General features: G+C 39.7%; 1 protein-coding gene across 4 annotated transcripts in view; it reads right to left on the minus strand.

Moving 5' to 3' along the window:
• Positions 1 to 26,194, minus strand: part of FHOD3 (formin homology 2 domain containing 3) — a 415,647-nt gene that overhangs the window by 42,023 nt on the left and 347,430 nt on the right. For all 4 annotated transcript variants that reach the window (XM_055705739.1, XM_055705737.1, XM_055705738.1 and 1 more), the window contains 5 exons: positions 24,806 to 25,695; positions 16,087 to 16,245; positions 8,828 to 9,010; positions 3,572 to 3,691; positions 2,941 to 3,102 (listed from right to left, as the gene is read on the minus strand). In XM_055705739.1, coding sequence (XP_055561714.1) covers positions 2,941 to 3,102; positions 3,572 to 3,691; positions 8,828 to 9,010; positions 16,087 to 16,245; positions 24,806 to 25,695 — 1,514 coding nt within the window. The remainder of the gene's footprint in view (positions 1 to 2,940; positions 3,103 to 3,571; positions 3,692 to 8,827; positions 9,011 to 16,086; positions 16,246 to 24,805; positions 25,696 to 26,194) is intronic.

Raw genomic sequence — 26,194 nt, forward strand, 5'->3', positions numbered from 1 at the left:
GTTAAGATTTCTTCCACTTTCTAAGACTGAAAAACAGAAGATTCACTTGAAAGCACACCATACATGGTGGTGTGGATTTTTGAAAACAAAGGCTTTTCTCTTTCACCATAAATTTTATTTTAGTGATTAACTTGGTCCCAATCTAAAAAAAAGCGAAATAATTTTTTAACAGAGAAGAAGCAGCAAATGAGAAACAAGTATATTTAAATGTTAAGAGATGAAGATTCACTCAAAGGAAAAAAAAAAAAAACAACCCAACAAAAAAATTAAAACCTTCCAAACATGAGAAACCAACCTCAGTGAAGGCAATAAAACAGAGCTAAACATAGGCTATGCAAGAGGAAGTATAAGAGAACAGAGATGGAATCCAAAGAGCAAATATCTAAGGATATAAAACAAAAGCCACAAATTCCTTTATGGTATCCAAAAAAATGAAAACATGTAGGAGGTCCTGGATCACTAGGGATGAAAGAAACTGAGGATGACAAAAGTTAGGGAAGGGAAGCAAGGTGACTTCTTTTCATGTAACTTCACTACAGAAGATGTTGGGGAGAAACCTATTCCTGTACCTGCTTTTATTTTTTAACAAACATGAACTAACAGCAAGGCTCAAATATCTGCCAGCAGAACCCAATCCGTTGGAGGAGGATATCTTACAAAGATGTTAACAAGCAGAAGACAGTAATTCTGACAGCAATTAAAATAAAAAAACCTCTGGAAGCACTGGCTAAAATGAGTATGCTTTCACCACACTAAGTATCCTAAAGAATCCGAGGCTAGCAAAAGTTTCATCTATCTTTAAAATAGCAGCAAGGCTGATTCAGACAACTGTAGAGCTCCGAGCTTTGTTACTGTACCTGATAGCCTGGCTGAAAGAATGAGTAAGAGGAAATTAAATACATAAAAAATAACCACTACATTTGAATATGTTTATGAAATACTGGACAGATATGAGCAAGTAAAGACAATTATACTTTCCAAATTTTTATAAGAGCTTCATGGGAGGCCACCTACGAAGTGTGAGGCTAAGAGAACAAAAGAAGGAATATATATTGATTCTTATCTGACAACAGGGTTAACAGCAGATGCCTCATGGTTTGTATTTGTATTTCAAAATTATCTAGAAAAAAGGAAGCACATCGAGAGGGTAAAATCTACAGATGTCAAGAAATCAATCAATTAGTCCTGATTTAAGATTAATAGGGGTTTGAAAGAAAGCAGTAAATCTGCTTCAGCAGATCATGGTCATTACTACATCGCAATGAAGTGGACACTTGCCCGCAACATCGGGCTCCTTTGGCATCTGGCTGAGTGCTGAATTCTCCGATCAGCTCAGGAAACTGGCTGGATGTTCTTGTGAACTGCCCAAAGACAACTGGTGTCATAAGGTTAGCAAATCACAAAAAAACCATCAGGGCATCTAACAAAAGATAGCCCAAGCAGAATGGAACCAATAAGTATATAACTTTTATAAGGAGAGGCTGGAATACACTGTTTGCTATTGTTTAACCTGTTCTAAAATGTAAGACGGAGAAAAAGTGTGGAAAGGGTCTCAAAAAAAAAAAAAAAAAAGAAGTTGAAAGATTATTTGAGACTCAGATAAGGATCTGAGCAGCCTGGTTTAATTTGGTCTTGCACTGAAAAGGGTGATGGACCAGATGATCTTCAGAGGTCCTTTCTAACATAAGTTATTCTATGAAATAGAGAGGTGAAGAAAAGTTTTGAGTGTTGAATATATTCAGACAGTAAATCCTGAAATTGGCAAATTCAACCAACAGCAGACAAAATTAGATTATGAATTGATTGTTATAAGAACTATGCTAGGAGCAAACCTAAGATTTGATTTTTGCAATTTAAAGGAAATTGTATTATACAGGGTGTGTCTGTCCATCCGTCCCCCCGCCAATACCCACATAAGGTGGCTTTTGGAAAAGAAATCATTCCTCCCTTTGACACATATAATGAGTATTATGGCTTATGAAACAAAACCAGATTTTTTCTAGGAGAGACTTTCCTTCTCCTTCAAAGTTTTTGTGCTCTCCTCTCAAGCAGCTGATATTGGCCACTGTCTGAATCAAGACACCGGACTAGACAGATACTAGTATTATCTGCTGTAATTATTACCATTTTCACAAGACATAACTCTAAACCAGAATTTTCATGGTTTTTATCTCCTGGTGATAGTCCGTCATGTTTACTCTATTAATCAATAATGTACTTCTTTTAAGGGTCATCCATGAAATCTCATACTCTGAGAGATCCAAGACTGAGCTTACAGTGTTTCTATCATGCCTGCTAGCAGCAGTAATAAATAATCTGCATGCCAAATTGAGCCACTCTCCAGACCTATGCATTAGTCAAGGGATCACCATTTTTTAAAAAGAGGTGCTGTCACAAGTTTCCTTTATTTCTATTTATCTTCCTAACTCCTAATTGTCAGAGTTATTTTCAGGAGGAGGAGGACAGAAAAGGAGGTAAACAAAATATTTCAGGGACGCTTTCATTTTGGAACAACTTTATTACCAAAAAAGTTCATTCCAACCATTCCCCTTAAAATACCATCAGCCGTCTACCTTAAAAAGAGATTCCCCCCCTACCACAGAATAAATATATTTGAAGATATTGCTCAAATAACATTTTAAAGTGAAAATAATCCCTAATAGTTATATACATTAATAATGTATATAACATTAAAATGGCTGTTATAACGTGGCTGCCTATTAGTGCATTGATGAGGAAACCACCTGACAGACAAAAGATAAAGCTCAGAAGAGAGAGTACTAGCACCTTTGAAATTCAGTGGGAATGACACTATGAAGCCACATTCATAAAAAGTGCTGTGTCCATAGGGGAATAAAATAAAAGAGTAAAACATAATCTTAAATATTTAATTTTGAAGAGTTTTTAGAAACACATATAGAATTTACCCACTAGACATACCTTGGCTGACCTAGTGATGGCCCCGATCTCTGAATAAAGATCAGTGCTGTCTGGGAACTTTTCCACCACCATAGTGCAGACGTGGTGCAGGAGTGACTGCTTGTGCACCGTGTCCTTGACTTCTGGAACCTTCTCGAGGTAGCTCAACTCAAAAGCTTTGGCCTATAAGGTGGAAAAAAGGGAACAAAATAAAAATTAAAATGTTTACTCCTTCCCATGCAGATTAGTAGACAAAAATGATTACCAAGTAGGGGCAGAGGGGAAAAAAGAAGAATCCTACAGGAGAAGAAACATTGCTTTTATTTGTTTTTAACTTGCTGAGGAGTAGGCCTTAAATCAGTCCATCTGCAGTGAAATGGCTCATGACACAGTTCTCACAATTTGAATGGGGAGCGTTGGCACTAAACTCAAGGGAGTTACTGCAGAAGAGTTCCTAGCTCCGTGTTTTCTACAGGTTATGATGAAAGAGGCAAAAAGCACCCTGACATACAATAAAAAGGAAAAGTAGGTTCTGTTTTCTAAATTACTCTTCTGGTACAAAATAAATATAGGGTTACAATTGTCATAATGGTTTTGACTTCTTTTTTTGAAGGAAAAACCTGCAGGGGAAATGCTGGGACATCAGGCTTACGTTGGTTCCATTCAGAAAGTTTCCAATGGCTAGTAGAGTAGAAAGGATAAATCCCAAAGTTTTATTGTGCTCCAGCTGGTCCATTCCTTCCTTCAGGTCTAGAAGTGGTTCTGCAACTTCCTGCCATGAGAACAGAAACAAGAAAGTGAAGGCTGCAGTTGGCTATAGAGCTTTAAGTTTTTAGTTCTATGGTTTAGATTAATTACTACAAAAAGTTCCTGAACTGGCGTCTCATAGAGTGCAAACTGGCCATGTGTGCTGGCTTTCTTCCATGTTCCAGCTAATAAATCACGTGCAAGGACAGCAAAAAAAAATTACATAAAATACTTTCCTAATGTTGCTTCTTTATGTATGCAATTGCCTTAGTTGTCCTGGGGATTATTCTCTTTTCAAACAGGAGACAATCAGAGAAGGGACTGCTGCATTTGAGTTAGATGCATGAACATCTCCCTGCCCCAACTGTTAAAAAAGCTTCTTATAACTAATTTTCCTAATCTTTGAAAAACAAACCAAAAAAATTTAGAACCCTGGCTGACTTGACATTTGTAGCCCGACCACTAAAACTTTCTTCAAGTGATGGCCACCTCTGAGCTTTAGATATGGTTTTGTCCTTGTGTGGCTTTAAAACTGAAACCCCCACCCCCACTGTAAACATCACGCTTTACAAGTGTTCTCATTTTAATCTTTTAATGTAATGCATCTTGCATCCACACATGTTATCTGACTATAGGTATGTAAACTGATAAGGCTTGAAAACATAAATTCTGTTCCATTACCTCAGGAAGTGAACTACACCAGAGAGTTCAAAGGAAGAGAGTGAGGGTAATTGAGTTGAAGGAGCTTATTTCTATGTCTTTGTGTGAGGCCCAGGATTATTTATTTTGTACGCACAGTAACAGTTCACATTATTTCTATCTCCAAATGCCATCCTAAGCATCCATGAGCAGCATTCTTTCCCTAAATAATTATGCTTTTTATGAGCCAATAAGCCAAACTTAAGCTGTTATTTTAGACCAAGAGGCAAAATAGTTGAGAACCTCACTTTCTTGGAGAAATACAATGGGTTATTCAACAAACGTAGTGAAATTTCACCAGAAATAAGAGTATAAAGATGAAGGAAACATACATTTCTAGTCACTACAGAACCATTCATCTCTTTGAAAGAAAAGAATATAGCAAATTCAAGACAAAAATAAGAGATCACATTGTGAACAAAGTAATTAATACATTAGAGGAGAGGTTGTAAATAAATCAAGACTTTATCAAATTAAACTTGATCAATAAACTGCTGCACAGAATTCTTTGAATTGCTTTAAAGTCAGGGTTGATATAGTTTGGTTGCATTATGGGGATGAATCAAACTGCTCTGCATCTGCTTAAAACACAGGTTTTTGAACTATATTACTTGCAACCTGCTAAAAATAAATTCTAAAAGGTTAAATTAATACATTCTGAAGGTGAATAAAAAGGTAGAATCAAAGGCTTCAAAAGCAGGCCACACTGTAGCCCTTCTTAGACTTCTGTATAATACACATTTATAATTATTGATTATTTTTTATTTTATTGTACTATTAAAAAACAAAAAAACTGTGCTAGATCCTGTATAATCAGATGAAATACCTATTCTTGCTTCATATAAAACTCACCTTCTATTTAAAGAGGGCAGATACATAATGTAAAGCTACCTCCTAACCTTAAATATCATGTATCCTTATTTACCATGTTTTTATTTTTCACCTAAAATTACACTTGAATGAAATTTGAGGATCCGCCCAGAATTTCTGGCTGTGAGACATTTAATAATGTCTGATATATTGTTTGACAGACATGCACAAATGAACTCAACCTTATGTGTAATGAATCCAATGGTCCTGGGACACGGGATGACAAAGCACACGTCCTGTACAGTTTATCGGCATACGCATTGTTACCAGCCTGATACACTGGTAATAAATTTAGCTTACTGCACCTGTACAAGTCCACATGCATGCTTTTCTGGGAAGGGTAAAAACTTGGTTGAGATGGGAACTTTGATATGAGCAAACTGTAATTTGCCATATTCACATTTAATCAAGACTGGCCTGCATAAAGTATCATACCCTTTTAAACAACAGAAAGTATCAGGATCATATTGTAAAACTTAAAAAGCTGTGATGCACTTTGTAAAATTTTCAGACCATTTAAGCACTACTCAAAAGTTCAACCTCTTTGAACACTTATTTCTCTAGCACCTTGCCACCAGGGAGACTACAGTCAGGACTAATCTTTCTGCTTGGAAGAGAAACTGAAGCAAGCCCCTTTCTTTACCAGTTCTACTTTTCTCATTTCTACACCTGCTTATATTCATTTATGATCTTTTAAAGTTGTCAGCAATAAGGATATATTTGCCCACCGTGACCTGAAGAAAAAAAAAAATCTGATTTAGGACAGCTAAAGATTCTATTCCTCTTTCTAAGACCTTTAAACTCCCTTTGAGATAATGAAATTTGACAGCATCTGAATCATAAATAGTTCAGTACAAAGAACTAGTAGTAACACACTGTAATCTTTCAGAGCAATCAAGTCTGAAAATGAAGACTTAAAGTTGAAACTCTGCCTCTTTTGTCTGTGCCTTTAAAATATGATACCAAAAGAAAGGTGAGGAAAATTATTGTTCCACTGATGACCTTCAGTAGGCATACAGTACCTTAGACACATGTTAACATTTCAAAACAGTATACACATTATCAAACAGATAATTTGGAAAGAGTTTTCCTTTTTCTCTCTCTCTTTTTTTTTTTTTTCTTTTTTTTTTTTTTTTTCCTTCCCTGTAAGGAGCAAAGAATGAGTATTCATTCAGCCAGTTCAGCCCCTCACAGTCTGAGGCTATTCCCTACAGCTGTACCCTGGCTTGCTTTAGTTAATCAAATTCAATTTGAGAAAGATGACTTCCTTCATTATGCCTGGAAAGCTTTTCTACAAACATGAACAATATCTCACTTAACCCTTTTCTGGAACAATTTTGTGCTGTTTTTCTTTCAGGTTGTCAGAGCTGAAGCTAAGACCTACTTAGGCAAAACTGTTCTTGGCTGATTAGCAAAAGAGTCTCATGAATGAGACTTCCAACCTTACTTCCATAACTCAGGTATTTCACTCTATTAATATAATGAACCATATAAAACTTCCAGCCTCCTGGAAATAACAGTAAGGTTCATTCATTTCTTACAGAAAATATATTTGTGACTTGATAAATGAGTCCATTCTGAACTGTTGTGAGTTGTCCTAATTTTAAACCAGATTTTTAAAAGATCAGGCAAGTGCTGGACAAAAAAAATGACAAAAAACTGTGGAGGTAAGTGATTTGGCACCTAAGTTTCATGAAGGGTTTGCCCATTTGCAGAACAATCTTCTACAAAAGCATAATTTCAAGAACAGAAGAATGTTAACAGGTCATGAGACTCTATTAACATAATTGTTAACACAAACTACTTACTTTCTTAACTGAATATGCTCATGGTATCTTATCTCAATCTATATAACACTTATGTTTATGGGTCATCTGGAACTTAAACTCTGACTTCAACCTTTTCTTACTGGAGAGACCCAACTGCTTTTTCTCTCTTGTACCTCTGATGTCTGATACCATATTTTTCTCTTCACCCGACTACAACCCAGGCTGTCTGTCCTGTCTATGATAGGCTTCTTATCACGTGCTCCTCTAATTTTATGAGTTATCATATGTTATTTCCTGTACCATTTTATGGTAAGTACAGTACTTAGGCCTATACACCTTTCAACAGGGATAAAAATATTGGTCCTATCTTCACTCCAGCTCTTGCTTCTTTGAGTAATTTTGGATGTGAGACATTTCATACTAGCATCCATTCTATATGGATTTTAAATGGCAATTTATTAACTTTGTGGCATAAACATTATAGGATAAGCAACAAGAAAACTATCAGAATTTCTTTAGCTTTTAGCAGTGCTTCACATGTTACTTTTTGATTGGCTAGAAATTCTAAGTATACAGGTAGATTAACAGCTAGAGCTAATTCAGCTTACATGAAAGGGACAGTTTAGCCTTGCAGTAACTTCAAAGCAGAATAAATAGCTGTACCATAGCAAAGAAGCAAACAAACACAACACCACCTCAACCCCCCCAAAACAAGCCCAAAACTGGCAAAAAAGTATATCAGGCCAGATAAAACTAATTTGTCTTTTACAAGTCAGAAATGGAAATGTCTAATACTAAAATGTCACTATCTAAAAAGTCCTGAACATGAGTGCAATTGCATTTCCTAAAATCTAAGAAAATTAAGCAGAGGTTGAGCAATCTTGTCAGTATCACCTGCAAATCAATCCACTGTTGTATAACTTGTTAAATATCAATGGCTAGGTAAACGTAAGGCATTCTCAGAAGTATGTCTGTCTTCTCAGAATCCGTATCACATGAAGTTATACCAATTTTTTAATATACATGTATGTGCACAGACACACATACAAAATTCATATTTGCAGGAGAGAGCTGCTTGAAGAGCAATGTATGAAGTATGCACCAAAAGAATGTTCCTGCACTGAGATTCCTGGAAGAGCTTGTGAAAGTCAGCAAGTAGCTGAAATCACCTACACAGTTCCATTCTGTTTCACCTATGCACCAAAATTACATGCTGTCATTTTGAAATTTCTGCCTGTGATCCATCATTCCTGACAGACAACCCAATTACAGTGTTCTCTGAATAAACGCCATCCATGAAGAAGGTGGCAACAACTGTCTGTGACTGAACTGAACAGAACACCCCTGAAGGATGTCTTATCTTTTGTTTGTAATTTTGAGAGTTACAGACAGAAAAAAACCCTTAATGGATGGTGTTTTTCTTTGTTCAGATGGATGTAAGATCAATATTCTCATTTTATGATATAAGATTGAATGCTGTAGTCCTAATTCAGTCTCTATCCAAAGAAAAACCTTACTGGTCTGAAGTAAGAATTTCCTGAATAACAACATCTGGAGAAGATGTGGTAAGGATTTAGCCCTCTTCTTTGTTTCAATTCATTACCAACTAATTAAAAGGAAGGAAGGCATAATCTCTAATTTTCTTTTATAGAAGGAACAGATTATGAAGGATCATTTTAGCTGTTTCCTGGTTGGCCACTGAAACAAAAGTGACCCGTTTACCCTTTCCTCAAAACATATGCTCATGTAATAATAAGGTCAGGCAAAGATTAAGCAAAGCCTCAGAAGAGTCTCCACCCCTGCCTCCCTGCTTTCCCTCTCACCTTTTCCACTATCTCATAATCCATCCTGAAAGCCCACAGCTGGAGCCTGGCAGAGAGTTCGCTGATGGAGGAGAGGGTGAGAAGGAACTGCTCGGCGCTGCCCAGGGGAACATCAGGGTTTGCCAGCTGTGCCTCCTGGATCTTTTGCTTCTCCTCCTCAGTTGGGATCATGGTCAGGATTTTCTGCAAAGGGAGAGAAAAAGGCAAGTGTCAGCAGCAGGGTTGAGAGGCATGCAAGGGTTGGACGTGGGGTGACTTCACAGCTGCAACAGTAGAAGTCCTCAACACCCTGGCTGGTAAATCAGGACAGCTCTGTACTAACGAAGAATTAACCCACTGCACAAGAAAGCAAAGCAAGGTCTGCTATCTCAAGCATATGCAGTCTGTTGAAAAACACATCTGTATTAAAATGCCTCTTTGCCTCTTCTTTTTTTAAATTTGTACTCAGTAGATAGGGTTAATCATAGGATGAAACACTGAAGGAGACACAGGGAGATGGGTTAGGACAGCTCTCCTCATCTTTCATATACCTAAGTGAAAACCAACCATCTTTCTGCAAGTTACATATGGCAGTGAGGGTAGAAGGAGGGCAGTTGTGTGGCCTGTGATTTAGAGGTCAGACTAGATAATAAGGTCCTTCTAGCCTCAATATCTATGGATCTTCCAGGGTACTTGAAGATATACAGAAATAACTTGAGGACCCTACTCCCTTGCTGTTCTCATAATTTATTACTTTTTGTTCAATCTTTTTTGTTTTTTATGAAACTTAACAACTATTGCAGCTTATTAGGTTACTCTGAAAAATTTCACCCAAACTGAAAACAGCTTCCCAGGAAGTTGTCCCAGAAGGAACAGGCACTGAATTTAAAGTTGAGTTATGCATTGTATAACACGTGGCTTTTTTCTCTTTTGATCTGAAAAGACTAAAATATTGATAAAATGGAACTCAATATTTCCAGTTTCTGCCATTGGTATGGCTCAAAACATTTCCATTTTGCCTTTAATTCTTGGATTTTTCATGTTTGTTTACATGTGGCAGCTTTCCTTCTCAAAGTACTGCTTCTTAATTAGTTGTAACATAATAAATGTATTTTAAAATCAGAAAGAAAAGCAAAGCAACATAAAGGCATCAGATAAGTTTAGGTCTTTACCCTGCTGATCAATGCCTATTAAAACAAAGCAGTAGATTTTCAAGACCACTTAGTTTATTCATCTGAGAAATGACATGTTCTTGCTGTAGCCTTCTATAATGATAGAGGCTGTTTTGGAGGGGAGGAGAGAATAATAAAAATAAAGCCAAAGAGCTATCAGACCTGCCAATCCAAACTACAGCTTTGTTGCAGTGCTGGACATAGCCCATTCATCAAAGTAGCACAACTGCCCACTTCCAGTACCGATAATTCATCTGCCTGCTTGTACAGCGCTGGAGATAAGTGTGGAGAATAAGGGACTTTTCCTGGTCAATCAGGCAAAGAACAAAAGTTAAGCAAGCAAGTAATATTCTGTTTGTTGAACTGGGACTTAATTTCAGCCACAGCATTTGTATTGCTGTCCACCTTCTTATGCTGACTTCCATAAACATAAATTAAGCAGCATTTCTTTCTGTTGATGTTGGCTCTGCCTTTCAGTTAAAAAAAAAAAAACAAACACCAAAAAAGCCTCCTTACTTGGACACTGCAAGATTCTACCTTAATAAACCAATATCCTAAGGAAAAAAGCCGAGGAGGAAAATCCCTCAATACATTCTGATGCTTTTAATTCCCCTGTCAATGACTGTTTGGAAAATCTCGTGATGTACGCTTGTTCTGATTGATAACATTTGTGTATTGATTTTGAGATGGGCTATCCATCCATCCATCCGTCCGTTCACCCACCCACCCATCCATACACACACATTGAAACTTAGGTCATATCTAACATCATACTAGATTTATAAGTAGTTGCTTCAAGGCATTTCTCAGTCCTTAAGCAATACTCATCATAAAAAAAGAGACCAAGTCTGAAACCCATAAGAAAAGGTGTTTTGCAGAGTGTCCTTTGAAGAAGTCAGGCCTCCTAGTGCCTAGTCCTCTCTTCAACAACAAGAAGAAGCCAACACTCCCTCAGCTGAGCCAGGGCAGCTTGCAAATAGGCTCATGTGAACATCCATACATGGAGAGTTCAGCAGTAACCATGTGATGGATGTAAAAACGCTTCTGGTGCATTTTTGAAGGCTAACACTTCAGCAGTATTCTCAATTGCCTCCTACAAATAACTAGGACTTTTGGCAGCTACCCAGGGATCCCACAAGTATTTTGTGGTGATGCAGGGCCTTCACTCCAGAGATTCTGTACTGCTTTCGGGCATTTTAAAGAGAGCAATAAAGAGTAAGCTTTATTTCCAAAGGGACTCTCCTCCTCCTTGTGCTTTATGTAAACATCACAAGCCAGATGTAGCAGACAAAAAGCATCAGAGTCCAAGCGCTGCAAGGCTGCTGTGCTGTGTACCATAGTATATGAAACAGAGAATGCCAAGCGAAGCAGCCTGTACTTGTGGTGCCAGCTGCCAAGGATCACCCCACTGCTGAAAGCCCTGCCTCAACAGGACCAGAGCTGCTGGCAGGTCTCACACCATCTAGGGTGCAACTGCCCCCATAGCAACCACCTACTCACCGGCACTTCTAATCCACTCGGGCAAGTAATTCTGACCCTGCTGGTCATCATCCTTGGAGTGCCCTTGAGCAACTAGTAACATGCTTCTACTCTTGTTTTCCACTCTATGATTAATCTGAGCCGTTTGTTCAGCACTGGAATCTGATGAGCACACCATTTGCCAGTTTATTATTATTATTATTATTATTATTTTTTAAACCACTGACAGTAAAAGTAGCATAAATACACAGCAGGGCAGAAGGTTACTGGCACTTGATGTGAGTATTAAATCACAAATAGCTTTGAATCTAAGCAGTAGTTTGTAATGCTCTCCCCACTATGGCTTTCTTCAGGTCTATTAAAGAAGAACTGGTTATCAACAAACCCTGAGTTCATATCCTTTAACATGTGTGATACATATATTTCACCTTTATGCATTCTCACATAAATATTTGGGCCAGAGACTGATATACTGTAGAAAACCAGTGCAGAAATCTTTGCATGGAGAAGAAGTAATTTTTGGAGATCCTGTTCACCTGAAATAATGGATCCTCATTATTCTGCTCCTGAACTGCTGGACCCAGCCACTCACTTGAACTTTCAGCGAAGGGATCAAACTGCCTATTTCCTGGACTCGGCTGTCCTGATGTATGACCTCCAAAAATTTCTAAGAGGAAAGCCTTACAAGACTCACAGGGCAAAATTTATAAACCCCATATGCCTGAGGGTTATAGGCCTCAGTCTAGGACACAAGGCAGCACCTAACCAGGGACTGCAAGTAGCCTGGAGCCTCTGCAGAAATTAGGTGCTTAAATTATCTCTTTGAAGAGATAATGGGGCTTCTCAGTGGTGCTGTGGTTGCAGGGGTGCCTGGGCTTTCATATTTCTGTTCAGCTGATTTTACCAGGTGAATGGGAGCCTGAAAAAATTGGTAAACTAAACATCTGGTTGTTGTTGGGTCCAAAGCTTTCCGTGGCTCCAGGCCCACTAATTCGTAAGCTGTACAACCAAATACACATTAGTGGGTATTTCATTGGATATTTGACAGGCCTCAGCAGACAATTCAGCTCCAAAAAGGCTCTCACACTTCAGCTTTCCAGGCAGATATTAATAAGACACATTGATGGTTTGCATTACCTGCAGAAACTCTAACAAAATAGAAAAGCATGTGAAGGTCAGGACTCCACAGCAAGTGAAGCCGCCTGCACTAGTTTTATTTCAAGTCTTCCAAAAATGATCCAGTTCTGAGAAGGGACTTCCTCTAAAATGACTGATAGCCATCCCTGTAAACTGGGAACTGACAGCCATTGCTGTTTGTTAGCATTGATAGTTTCCAAAATTCAAATTTGGTGTTTGTTTATACATGTCATCATCTACCTTTTTAACAACAGGTTCTCATATCTTACTCCTTTTTACATCACAGGGCTACCTAGCCACTCCAGACCCCTGGATTTCAAATTACTTAACAAACGTGGGTATGGAGGGCTTAGCATACCTGCAGAGTTTTTTCATTTCGAGTAGTTTTACTAAAAGCCATACCTACCAATACAATCAATATTGTGTAGCATCACATGGCTATATTGTAAAGCACAAAGCAACCCACCTTAATTTTCTCACAGCATTACCCCATTACTCTGCTAAATTAATCATACTGTGTGGTATAATTTGATTTTGAGCTGGGGTCACTTACTGAGGAGCACTCTACAGAGGGACCCACTGATTTCCTTTACTAAAGACAAGCACCAAGGACTAGTTTGGTAGACTCTATTCTTGTAGTTGCCCATGATACACTTCATAAAAATTGGGTGCCAGGATTTTAAGGTCGCCTCTTTTGCTTAGCTCACAGAACGTCCTCATCCATGCTAAGCAGGCAGTTCTTTATCCTGCAGCGAGCTCCAAGTTGTTTGAACACAATAAATGCCAAGCTTTCAAAGAAAGGAAAACACAACCACTTTGGCAAACATAAGGTGGCAAATTTTTTTTTAGTTGGATTGACACATGCTTGCAGACACATATTGTGCATTCCTTCGAAAATACGTTTCTAACAGGGCCTGCTCTGCATACTAAATGAACTAAATCTGACTTTCCAGCAGTATGTCCCCATTTTCTGCCCTTTTTAACAGCTCAGGGGTACCTAACCACTTCAAACACATGGCCTAAAAATACGTAACATACTTAGGTAGAATAAATACTTGGGCTTTAAAATATTTTGTGATTTTTTTTCTCCTTAGTTACATATTTGAAGTAAAAAACCAAAGCATGGGTTACTAACAAGAGTTACATGTCACAAATAAAGCATCATTCAGCAGGATGTAGGACAATAGTGGAGCTTTTAGTGGGTCACTATATAACAAACAATTTGGTTTATTTTCTGTCTTTTATATAAATGAAGCTGATGCTTACACTATTACTTATTCATGCATCATCACTACCAATTAATTCCTAATATTTAGGTACCGTAGATATGAACCCCAGTAAACTTTCTAAAAATCTTGACTGAAAAGACAACCCCTCTTCCCTCCAGGCTAACTCTAAGACTAAAGCCAATGAACAGATGGATACAGGGGAGAACAGAAATAGGAAACAAAGCTTGTCTGCACTGTAGATCAAAGGGGCAGTATGGAAAACTAAGGCAGGGCTCTGCTGAAAACAGTGGGACTCACAATGATTCATTTCTGTATCTCTCTGTGCACCTCTTGGCCAATTCTGCATAGCTTAACCCAGACTTCTAGCTCACTATAAATGTCTGTCTGACTCTATAACAATGTGCTATAAGAAAAATCTGCAACTTGGGGATTGGGGAAGGGAATCTGAATTCAGTGCAGGGTTTTACCTGATAAGAAGTAAATAAATATGGAAGAGTGAGGAAAAAAACCTCTTTTCCCCATGAACATCATCCTTCCCAAACAATGAAGGCTTCATCCCTCAAGGCTCAAAGTACCTGGGCTCTGCTTCATTTACTCTTTCTCTTGATTTAAATATCTGAATGATCACATCAGGATTACTCACATCCTTAGCTTAAAGCTGTGGACACAGAATTCAGAAATCCCATTTTCTTTAGCACTGGGCAAGTATATCAACAGCATATTATTTCCTGGTTTCTGATTTCTTGAGTTTGAAACCTGCCTGCATACATATTTTAAATGAAATTATGGGTTTCTGGCAGCTAATGGAAAGACCACCCAAAGGAGGGTGTGGTGGTACAAAGCGCTCAGAACTGTGGACACCACAGGTGGCTGGCAGATGGACAGCCCAGCTACAAACGTTGGCACTGGAAAGGGTGAGTGGCACAGAGCAGCTGAACTTCTGTTAAGCATGCCAGAGAAGGACACAATTCAAGGGAGATGATGCATGGAAGATAATGAAGGTGTGTCCTTCTTTATCAGCCATTTCACATTGGACTTTTTACGGAAACACTGCCTACAGCACTGAGATCTAACTGGTGGTCTGTGAGTTTAGCTTGGCTGGAGGGGTACTTCTTTCTCTCCAACACTTTAAAGCTTACTACTGCAAACTTCAGTGGTGGATACCTGGGCTGGGTCATGAAAAATTACTTTTTTAGCCTGATTTCTCACCTTCATAATATGAGTAAGGTATCTATATCTATCTATCTATCTATCTAGATATGTATCTATAAAATAACTAATATAGCTTTGGAAAGAAAACATTCTTGTAGAGACAAATCAGGCCTTGTCTTTTAGCTAGAACAATCTTTTGCCTTAGTATTTCTTTTACATGTAACTGTTGGCAACTACATTTCTATTCCAGCCAGTTTTTCTCATTTTCTTCTGTAGTCAGCACAGTGAAGGTGGAAAGAGGGAAATCATGAAACACAGCCCCAAACTACTGAAAGGTGACTGTGAATCAATACACAACCTCTGCAGCTCAGTCCCTGGTTGAGATTTGTAGCCGTGCAGATTACTCTTACTAGATGATACAGGCTTATTTAAAAAAGATTTGCAATTAATACAACCACAATGAAAAAAAATCAGGGGAACAGCAGGCTTCTTTTACACTTCATAGAAGAAAAATGTTTTGATAAAAAAAATAAACAGAGCTCATCTTGGATCTCAGTAAGAATATCTGCAGAGTCAAACATGGAATGGTAAAAATTACATCATCTGTAATCTTTATACCAACTGTTTTTCTTCAAACAACAGTAACACAGAAATGCTATTTTGAGCAGAAGTAGTCACTGTATTTGTTTTCCATTAGATATACAATCTAGAATGGCTCCGACAGCTAGCTGGGCATGAACTTTATTAAACCCTGTACCAGTTGCATCAGCTCTAGTAACTCACTGCCTGTTCCTCCTGCTCACAATATTTCAGCCAAGCTTCAGAGGAACAGATAATACTCTGAAAATCTTGACAGCAATTAACACCATTGTTAATCAAATTTAGACATAAAGAAAGCAGAGAATCCATGTTTACTGAGCATGCCCAACTTCGGGTGAATTCTATGTGCTTCTGAGCACACTGCATTGATTTGACAAGATTCAACAGCCATGATAGAATATATCCCCTTTTCTCTTTTCCAAAGAAGTCTGGCTTGTACCATGCGCAACACTGGAAAAAAAAAGGAAACATTGAAAACAGAGACTTGAAGACATTGACTATTCTTTCTTACCTCTATTCCTTCCTTGTTTAAGGCATATTCATCAAAGTTCAAAATAGCAGTCTTGATAGTGCGGGGAGGAGGCAACACAGTCAAGCCAATATTAATAGCGTTGCTTCGTTTTGAGTCCAGTACAATGATCTCCTGTCGCTTCCCATCTGCAGCAGTTTTCTTGGTGAAGAAGAGAACAAGAATATTATTCCTCTAGCCTGTTTTAGAAAAAAAATATCACTCCTTTCACTTATGTCTTCCCCTACTCAAGGTTGCTGACACTGAATGTAAATCTAATTCACCTATAGTTACCCAAAAAAGCTGAATTCTTCTACCACATCCTTGCTGGTATCAGCATGAGCTTCCAGGATTTAACCACAGCAGAACACAATCTCAGATGCTGTGTAAAGCAGAGCTAGCCTGAGACACAGAAGTCCCCATAAGGGCTGGGGAAACTGCAGTTCAGGGCAGGATTTGGTGAAAAAAGCCTGAAACCCTCTGCCGGGCAAGAGCTCTGCCATGTGGCAGGGCCAGCTGGTGCAGGGCTGGCAGGGCAGCAGCCGGGCAGCTGATGGGCTCCAGGATTCAATTGCCTCTTGGATGTGTCAGCCTGGAGTAGGCACTGATCCTCTCGCCTGCGTGGCTGGCTGAGAAACAGACAGGGTGGTTCCCACCTGCCTGCCATATACTCTCCTGTGTTATAAATAGAACTTTGGCACTGGCAAAGGAGCTGTAGAGGTGTTTCTGGAGACAGTGGCATGGTTTTCTGACCTGTGGCTGACAGAGGAAGGGTATTCTACCTTGCTGCTCATGCTATGTCTATGCAGCCCATCACAGGTGCAGAACAATTTCAACCCTTCTGCTTTTTCGAAGTTTATTTGAGACTAGACATGATCTTTGGATTTTACCTCCAGTATAAACTACAGTACAAATAATAATGAAAGCACAAAGAACTAACAACATATGCTTTAAATTCCATTCTAGAGAAGACCTAAGAAACTTCTTCCTCTCTCTCCCCATCTTCATAGTGGCAAAATGTGAACCAACTAGGCAAGGTGACTCACAGACCATTTATATGGCATAATGCAGTGCTGAATGTGGTCTTCGCTTTTATGCTGCAGGATGCCTCTCTTTCATTATCCCATGCCAGAAGGTGTTTCTTTGGCTACTACATATGCCATATACCAGGCAGCTGCAAGAGCAGAGGACTCTGCTCTTCATATGCAGGGGTTTTTGCTCCGTCTCCACACAAAAGAACTTTTGGAAACACCTTTTCTCTGTTTCCCCTTCCTTTTCCCTATCAGAGGTGGGCTGAGGGATGCTGTCAAGCCCAGGAATGTAGGGAGAAGACCATGACATTGATGCAAGCAAGCTCAGAGATGCTTTGCTATATATAAACATGTGTTTCAGCACAGTGCAGGCTGCAGGGATGGGACTCTGACGTCCCTGTAGAGCCTGTTACGTGGACTGTGGTTAGTGGCTCTGGCAGCATCCTTAGTACAGATGCACCTCAAAGGGGCAAAGAGAAAGACTAAGGGATCCCTCTTTCCAGGCTGCAATGTGGCAGTCCATACAACTGTTCAGAACAGGGAATCATCCGTTGTCTACAGCGGTAGTGTCTCTTGCATCTCTTGTTGATTTGGGGGAAGTCCAGAAGGAGACTCATTGCCTGAATCTCAGTCTGTGCTCAGGATTGGTTTTTAGGCCATGAAGCTTTGTACTTCACTTCCTTTGGGTCTGCATCACAGCCACAGAGTCAGAAAATACCCTAGTGCCAGGTCTACACACTGTTTCTGCGTTGGAGGAGCTAAGTTAGTAAATACAATTTTATCAAAGTATTTCCATCTGTGGGCCAGCCTGTAATGGGAACGCAGCTGTATCATTACAAAGACGCCTTTTTCTGGCATAGCTCAGTTCCTTGCCTGCACAGGAAGAGGTATGCCCATCAGTCCCAGCAGCCTGCCCAGTACGTGTGTGGCACCACAGCCCTTTCTTCATACCAACACGATTAATGTGGTATGATGCAACTTCTGAGCACGGATGAGACTGAAGGCAAATACAGTTCACAGAAGTTGGGGACTACCACATGTGTATGATCTGTAAAAGTAATGAGTTGTTTTGGGTTTTTTTTTAAACTTAAAAAGAAACAACATTTTTGCAGTAAACAGGATACATGTTAGGAGAGCAAATTTTACATATGTTTTCAATTTTTGTATGTCTTTTCTGTCAGAACTGCTCTCTAATGCCTTAAAAGCATCCCTGAAGCCTTTCGAACTTTCCCTTCTTTGAGTAATAGAGTCTTCTTTTTCTTGGGGAGCTACCTGAAGGACCTGAGATGCAGCTTCTTTAAAGCAGCCACTTTTACTTCCAGAGCCATTAATCACATTTTCAGGACCACAGTTAGTGGCCAAGACCACATAAAACCAAGCAGGTTTCACCACAGACTGCTTCCTCTTGAGTCTGTATTGCACTAAGCCTTTTTTAAACCACCGCTTTTTACCTGGTCCTTCGCAGTACAAAATTACACAGCTCCAAAGAATTTATGCAGAAGGGAAAAGGCTGAGGGAAAAGAGACAAATTTAAGCTTCCCACATGTGGTATGGGTAAGTAAGCCTCAAATCTGCAGCTCTGTTTTTAGGCTCCTAAGTTTGACAAGAGAGACATATTCATTTGGGGGACATATGATGCTAACCGCCGAGATGATTGAGATTGCAACAGTGCACTCGCTCCTTAGCAATAAGTTATGAGAGACATATGAGCTGTATAAGGGGACGTAAGCACGTAGGTATTTTCCAGAGCTATGGCTGCATATGGGGTATAAAATCTTGGGGTAAGTAATTCTTTTAAAAAACAGGGGCAGAAAAGATTTAAAATCCATTCTGCAAACAACAGCTGAGCTACAAAGAAATCCTTTCCAAATAAATAAAAGGATGAAGAAGACAGAAAGATTTTACTACTCTGAACTTCATTACCCTACTGCGAGGAAAAAAAATTGCTTTTTATCGGCCATGAAATTGCACATGTGTAAATGTATGACTGTTAAAATAAGCTACAATTATTAATTTCTATTACATTATTAGGTGACTTCAGACTGTGCTTTTTAAGTTCCTTCACAGAGAATGACTTCAAATGCTTTAGGGAACAGTGCACTAGTGCACTTGGTTTCATATTTTAATGTGTCAGTATGTAACATAAGCCCTGAACTTCTGAATATTATTAAACATAAAACCAAAATTAATTAGAAAATACAAATATATCAGGTGGTATAATTTGTGGGAAACAAATGTACCTGCAGTGTATTAACAATTACAGTGAATTTAGAACTGTGGAATCATAGAATGGTTTGTGTTGGAAGGGTGCTTAAAGACCACCTAGTTCCAACCCACCTGCCATGGGCAGGGGCACCTTCCAGTAGACCAGGTTGATCAAGGCCCCATCCAGCCTGGCCTTGAACACTGCCAGGGATGGGGCATCCAGAGCTTCTCTGGAAACCTGTTCCAGTGCCTCACCAAACTCACAGTAAAGAATTTCTTCCTTATATCTAATCTAAATCTACCCTCTGTCAGCTTAAAGCCATTCTCCCTTGTCCTATCACTACCTGACCTTGCAAAAAGTCCCTCTCCAGCTGTCTGGTAGGTCCCCTCTAGGTACTGGAAGGCAGCTACAAGGTCTCCCTGGAGCCTTCTCTTCTCTGGGCTGAACGAGCCCAACTCTCTCAGTTTGTCTTCATAGAAGAGGTGCTCCAGCTCTCTGGTCATCTTCATGGCACTCCTCTACACTTACTCCAACAGGTCCATGCCCTTTTTATGTTGGGGGCCCCGGAGCTGCATGCAGTACTGCAGGTGGGGTCTCATGAGAGCAGAGCAGAGGGGGAGAATCACCTCCCTCATCCTGCTGGCCATGCATTTGCTGATGTAGCCCAGGATTTGGTTGGCTTTCTGGGCAGCAAGCACACATTGCTGGGCTACAATGAGCTTCTCATTCCCCAAGACCCCCAGGTCCTCCTCCTCAGGGCTGCTTTTAACCTGTTCTCCACAAAGCCTGGCCTGTGTTTCTGCTTGGGATTGCCCCAACCCACGTGCAGGACCCTGCACTTGGCCTTGTTCAATTTCATGAGGTTTGCACAGGCCACCTCTCACACCTACCAGGGTCCCTCTGGATAGCAACCCTTCCCTCCAGTGTGTCGACTGCACCACACAGCTTGGTGTCATCAATAAACTTGCTGAGGGAGCACTCAATCATGCTGTCCATGTGGCTGAAAAAGATGTTAAACAGCACCATTTCCAATACCAACCCCCGAGGAATATCAGTCATTGTTGGTTTCCACTTGGACATTGAAGTGTTGACTGCAACTCTTTGAGTGTGACCATCCAGCCAATTCCTTATCCACTGACTGTTCCATCCATGCACGACTGCCCTTAGTGAAGCCATGCTGACTGTTACCAATCGCCTCCTTATTCTCCATGTGCCTATGGAAACTCCATAGTTTCCAGAAGAATCTGCTCCATGATCTTGGTGACCACAGAGGTGAGACTGACTGGCCTGTAGAATCCTGGGTCTTCCTTATTTCCCTTTTTAAAAATGGGGGTTATGTTTCCCCTTTTCCAGTCAGTGGGAACTTCACCAGACTGCCATGACTTCTTGAATATGATGGACAGTGGCTTAGCCACTTCATCTACCAGTTCCCTTGGGATCCATGGATGCATCTCATCAGGTCCCATGGGCTTGTGCATTTTCAGGTTCTTTAGATGTTCTTGAATCTGATCTTCTTCATGGGTGGTTCTTCATTCTCTCTGTCCCTGCCTTTGCCTTCTGTGACTTGGATGATGTGGCTGGAACATTTGCCAATGAAGACTGAGGCAAAAAAGTAATTGAGTACCTCAGCTTTCTCCATATCCTGGGTAACCAGGTCTCCCATTTCCTTCTAGAGAGGGCTAATGTTCTCCCTAGTCTTCTTTTTAACACTAATGTACCTATAGAAGCTTTTCTTGTTGCTCTTGATGTCCCTGGCCAGACTGAATTCTGTCAGGGCTTTAACTTTCCTAATCTGGTCCCTGGTTGCTAAAGATCTCTGAAGTTAGGTCTTTACAAGACTTAATTGGCCTCTGTCGCCTCTATTGAAGGCTGGGTAGTCCAGATAGGTTATTTAAAACCCATTACCATCCCAGATAAGGTGATTCCTGGTCTGATGTGCACATAGTCTAAAACACACCTCCTTGCTTTAATTAATATGGGAAGCAGTAAAATTTAAATCACTTTTCCAGTGGTCATATAAGTAATTAATTACATATAAGCACCAAGTCAGAAATACCACCTGCATTTAAAATTGTAGAACAATCTGCATTAGTAGTATAGAAAAAAATGGGCAATCCATTAATAGTAAGATGCAATTTTGTAATTTCTATGTCAGTTACCAAGAATTTAGCGTTGGGTATTTAAAATGGATTCACTCAGCTGCCACAGACTTTGTCCAGGATACATATATATAATATTTTTCAGAAATTCCGGTCCACATCTATGAGTTGTCTTAACATTTATTCAAATTGCAAGAAAAGTTTTCAAAAAGAGTATGTGTCTATGCATGTATATACATGTGTACATGAAAATACATTATTTAATTATTCCCTCCTACTGGTGTCTGTGGGCACATGATAGATCACTATATCCCACAGGGTATCAGCAAAATAATACTTTAAAATGAGAACCAAGTGGATGGCAGAAGGGTTTAACAACAACATTTGATTCAGTAGTGTCTGTGTGTTTTCATTTCTCTTCACAGAAAAACAAGCACTTTGAAGTGTTTTGCCAAAATACTCGCTTTGTTTGGCGGAGTAAGAAGGAAAGAAATTGTAGACTGGCTTGGAGGGGATACCTGATCACTCTCTTTCTATTCACAAATATAATGTTGTGGTCCTCTATTCCAGAAAATAAACGTTCTGCAACTAGAGTTGCTCCACTAACTGCAATCAATGTGCAAGTTGTCCAGTGTGGCCCAAGTTTTTCCTAAAATCACTAATCTCCCCCCGCAAACTCCCATATTATATCCTACAATTTAAAATCCACTTTATTTTATTGCAGCCTATTGTGTTTAATGAAAAACTTCTCATGAGCCAGGAAGTAGCTGTTTATAGCTGTGTGTTGTGGAAATCACAGTGAAGGATTAGAAACTGGAGTAAAATTGGTTACAGCTGTATGAAAGAGCATATGCACAAGATAGAGCCAAGCCCCCCCTACACACCCTGACTTTACTTTTCCTCTCATCCTTCTGGACTGCTCCTTTTCCATGCAGCTACTTCCATCTATTACTATGAAATCTGGAGATTTGACTTTTGATTTGTTGCTCTACGATCTTTTTTTTTCAGCTGAACCAACTGAGCTGTGAGTCAGACTTTACGATATTATAGAATAAACCTGTTTTGGATTGCAGCCATTGGACAGGAGAAACTAGACACAACGGGGAATGTAGTCCCTGGAAATAAACCAAGCAGTCTGGAAAAAGCGAGAGCTATCCTAATTTGAGTGCAATCTTCATACCAAACCTCAAGTCTTTTACGAATTCAGTGGTCTGCTTAGTTACTCCCACTCTCACTTGATCTAAAGACCATCTCCTATCCTGGACGATTTGCTGGTATTCACTAAAACCAGGCAGGAGTCTCAGAAGTCTGGGTAGACTTCCACTATGGTATTCCTTAGTCACCATTGTCTCTACATTGTCTACAGAGACAATGAGGCTTCTATGTCTGTGTTATGGGATGGAGTGGAAAGAGCCAAAAGTATAATGTCTCATGCAGAGAGCAGTTATTAGTCTCCAAGAGGAAAGCAGTCACCTAAATCATTCCTCAGACTTGCACTAATTTCAAAGAAACCTGCTCGCTCATCTTCCAGCCAGAAGCCAAAAGCTGTGCCAAAGCATCAGTCAGGTTTGGGAAGCAAGTGTGAGGGAGGGAAAATGGCCAAAGGTAGTTTGGGAACGTACATGGTGAACGACTGGAAAAGTAAACAAGTCAAAATTCCAACAATTTAACATTTTACGATAATTTTGAGTGAGAATAAAAGATTAAGAATCAGAGTGATCCATTACAATACTGGCATTTAGCACAAAGCTAAAGTTTGGCAATGGCAAATATGTCATCATTCCACATTCAATTCGAGGAATTAAATGTTTTATGGATCTAAGAAAAGGCTCTTACTCCTTCCATCTATAAACCATCTGTGGCAGATTTGTATTTACAGGGGGAGAGATGAGGAGTAACACACCACGACGTCACCAGCATTCCTTCCTCAGCAGAAAAGGAATTAGAGAGAAAAAATAATCTCAGCATCGGCCAAATGAACAATCAGCTGAATGTGTTTTTAGAGCTGCTCCACCATATGTTTCAGATCTACATGCCTCTGTATCTCAAAAAATTCAGCTAAGAACAGAGATGGCACTATCTACACGAGCCATCTATTTATATACCTGTTGTTTGTTAGGTATTTAATGAGGTGCTTGATTGTTCAAATTGCAATGTTTCCACTTGGCCCAGAAGATCAAGAACGCCTATCAGAAAATTCTGACTTAATAACCCAGACAAGTGACATGAAGAACTTACACTATGAGACATCCAGTCTCCCCAGATTAAAAGCAAACAATAATATATATGATACATAATATATGTAACAACTTTTGCCAGCCAAAGAGAAGTAAAAGCGAACAATAATATATGATCCATAATATATATAACAACTTCTGCCAGCCAGAGAGAAGCAAAATATTCAAGGTACTGACTGTTTTTTACGTCACTATAAAACATATAGGCATACAGAGAATACATACACGTGATTATTTTCTTTTTTTTTTTTTTTTTTTTTTAAGTAAGAGAGTTTCACTAGAAGTTTAACTGGAAAAAACCTATTGTTTCCCTGATACTGGTTACTGCTTAGGAGAAAAAGAGGTTTTGTAGCCATGAAAAACAAATGTTCAAGCTAATAACTTTTTTAATGCTACTTCAAATTCCTACTAGATGTAAGTATAAAAGTCTTCCTTTTGCTTTTGAGTCTAATGTTAAACAGCCATGTCACCAGACTTTGTGAATTTAATTTATAACAACACTAAGGAAGAGGGAATCCTAGCTACAAAGGTATTTCCTGTGCCAGCTTTATCCTAAAATTTGGATAACCACATTGTCCAAATTAAGGATTTTAAATAGGCTTGTTCGCTAGTATAAAACAAAAACCCAACACCCCTGAAGATTTTAGCTGTAAACTTGGTCCAGCTGATAAATTGATCCTTCAGAACAAAGCACATGTGTAAGCTCTTTGCAGCAGATCCAGTTTGATACTCTTAACTTTTCCACATAAAGATTAGGAAAATATTACCAAGTGAAGAACTGTCAAATACACAGATATGAATCATCATGCCATGACCTTTATATTAATGTAACAGAAAATATTTCCAATTTCAATACCTGGTCTGGCACTCAGCTACAAACAAGTAAAGGTATAATTTTGTTGGTATTCCCCATCTGAAGTGATACCCCATAACTGGTAGACCTGAGACAGAAGGGCAGCTTGGAATGTACAACACCCTAGGCTCATCTTCTAGTTTTAGGCCACGGAATATCTTCTGTCATAGGCCAAGCTAGAAACACATCCAGTAATTTCCACTGTTTTCATATAAACAACATAAATCACCTAGATTTAAGTCAGAATGAATACCAATACAATAGCAAAATAGTAACAAGCTGAATATGAGCTTTACCTTTGTGACAGGCAGTTCCTTGGATTTAGACTCAAAGAGATGCTCCAGTTTGGAAGTGTCCACCTTAATGGGTTCCAGTTTCGACCACAGGAATTCTCTGCAGCGTTTGTTGTTTTTGCACTGCCACTCAAAAGGCCGTACCTCGTTCCAAAACAGACGGATGGTTTTCTTCTTCTTTATAAATGCTGGCTGACCCCTAGAAATCTGGGGTGACCCTAAACCCTGAGGAGTGCTGAACAGCGGAGGAGGAGCCAATAAATTAGCAGAGGGTGGAGGTGGAGGTGGACATCCAAACAGCGGGGGAGGTGGTGGAGGAGGCAAACCCAGAAAAGAAGGTGGAGGTGGAGGAGGGGGAACAAGGGAGTCCCCGGGACCCATATCCATGTCCAACACATCTACATCATCCTCCTCCCCCAAGTCTGTAAAATCCATGTCTTTGATTTTAAGTTCTCTGGGATTAGCCATGAGCTGATCCCAGATGTAGTCAGATTCCTTCTTTGGCTGTGCTGGCATTTTTTCGGGGACCTGTTCAATGATTTCATCTTCAGGCACGGCTGTCCCCTTGCCCAGCTCACCACTGTTGAATTTTTCTGCAAAGGCCTTCACGCTGCCTTGGTTGTCCAGATTTCCAATTTCCATCTTTTTGACACTTTCATCTTTGGCCTGCTTTGTGGCCTGAAGGATAGAGATCCTACTGGCTAGGCTAGTGAGTGACTCCTCGCTTTCCTCCGTCTCCTTCTTTTCCTCCTTCGCCTCCAGCTCCTTCTCCTCTTCATCCTTGGGCTTTTTGTTATGCGCATACAACATGTCCAGCATAAACCGCTTGTTGTTGAGGATGTTGCTGCACTGCTCATTCACACCAGCATCCTGAATGGTCTGCGACCATGGACCTGAAATCACACACACACAGGTGGAAAGAGTCAAGGGGAGGCACCCAGAGCACCCAGAACACTCTTCAACCCACCAGAAAATAACTGGAGGACAACACACAATTAATCTGAAACTGGGCAAGCAGTAGCTTTGACAAATTTGAAATAAGTGACAGTGCTGATATATGGCCCAATCTTGATGGGCTGGGAGTAATTCTCAAAAAAGGAGTGGGAGCAGAAAATAATTGGTGTATCTTAAGAGGGACTACATAACTCAAGATATCAAGGTTCAGGTTTCTCCTGAAATCTGTCTGGTTTCACTTTGGACTTGCTAACCCAGCTCATTTTATACAGTGCATAAATGCTCAGAACCTTTAGTAAACCAGGCTGGGGCTTAAATATCATAACGATGGCACAAAATAGGTTATCATCATACTTTTCACCTGCCCATAAACTCGAACCACCCAAGGAAAACTTCCTTATCAAAGAGATCTTTCCTGCCTGATGTCAAGGTCAACAT

This window comes from Falco cherrug, chromosome 3 (assembly GCF_023634085.1).
Source record: "Falco cherrug isolate bFalChe1 chromosome 3, bFalChe1.pri, whole genome shotgun sequence".
In the NCBI taxonomy this organism is placed as follows: domain Eukaryota; kingdom Metazoa; phylum Chordata; class Aves; order Falconiformes; family Falconidae; genus Falco; species Falco cherrug.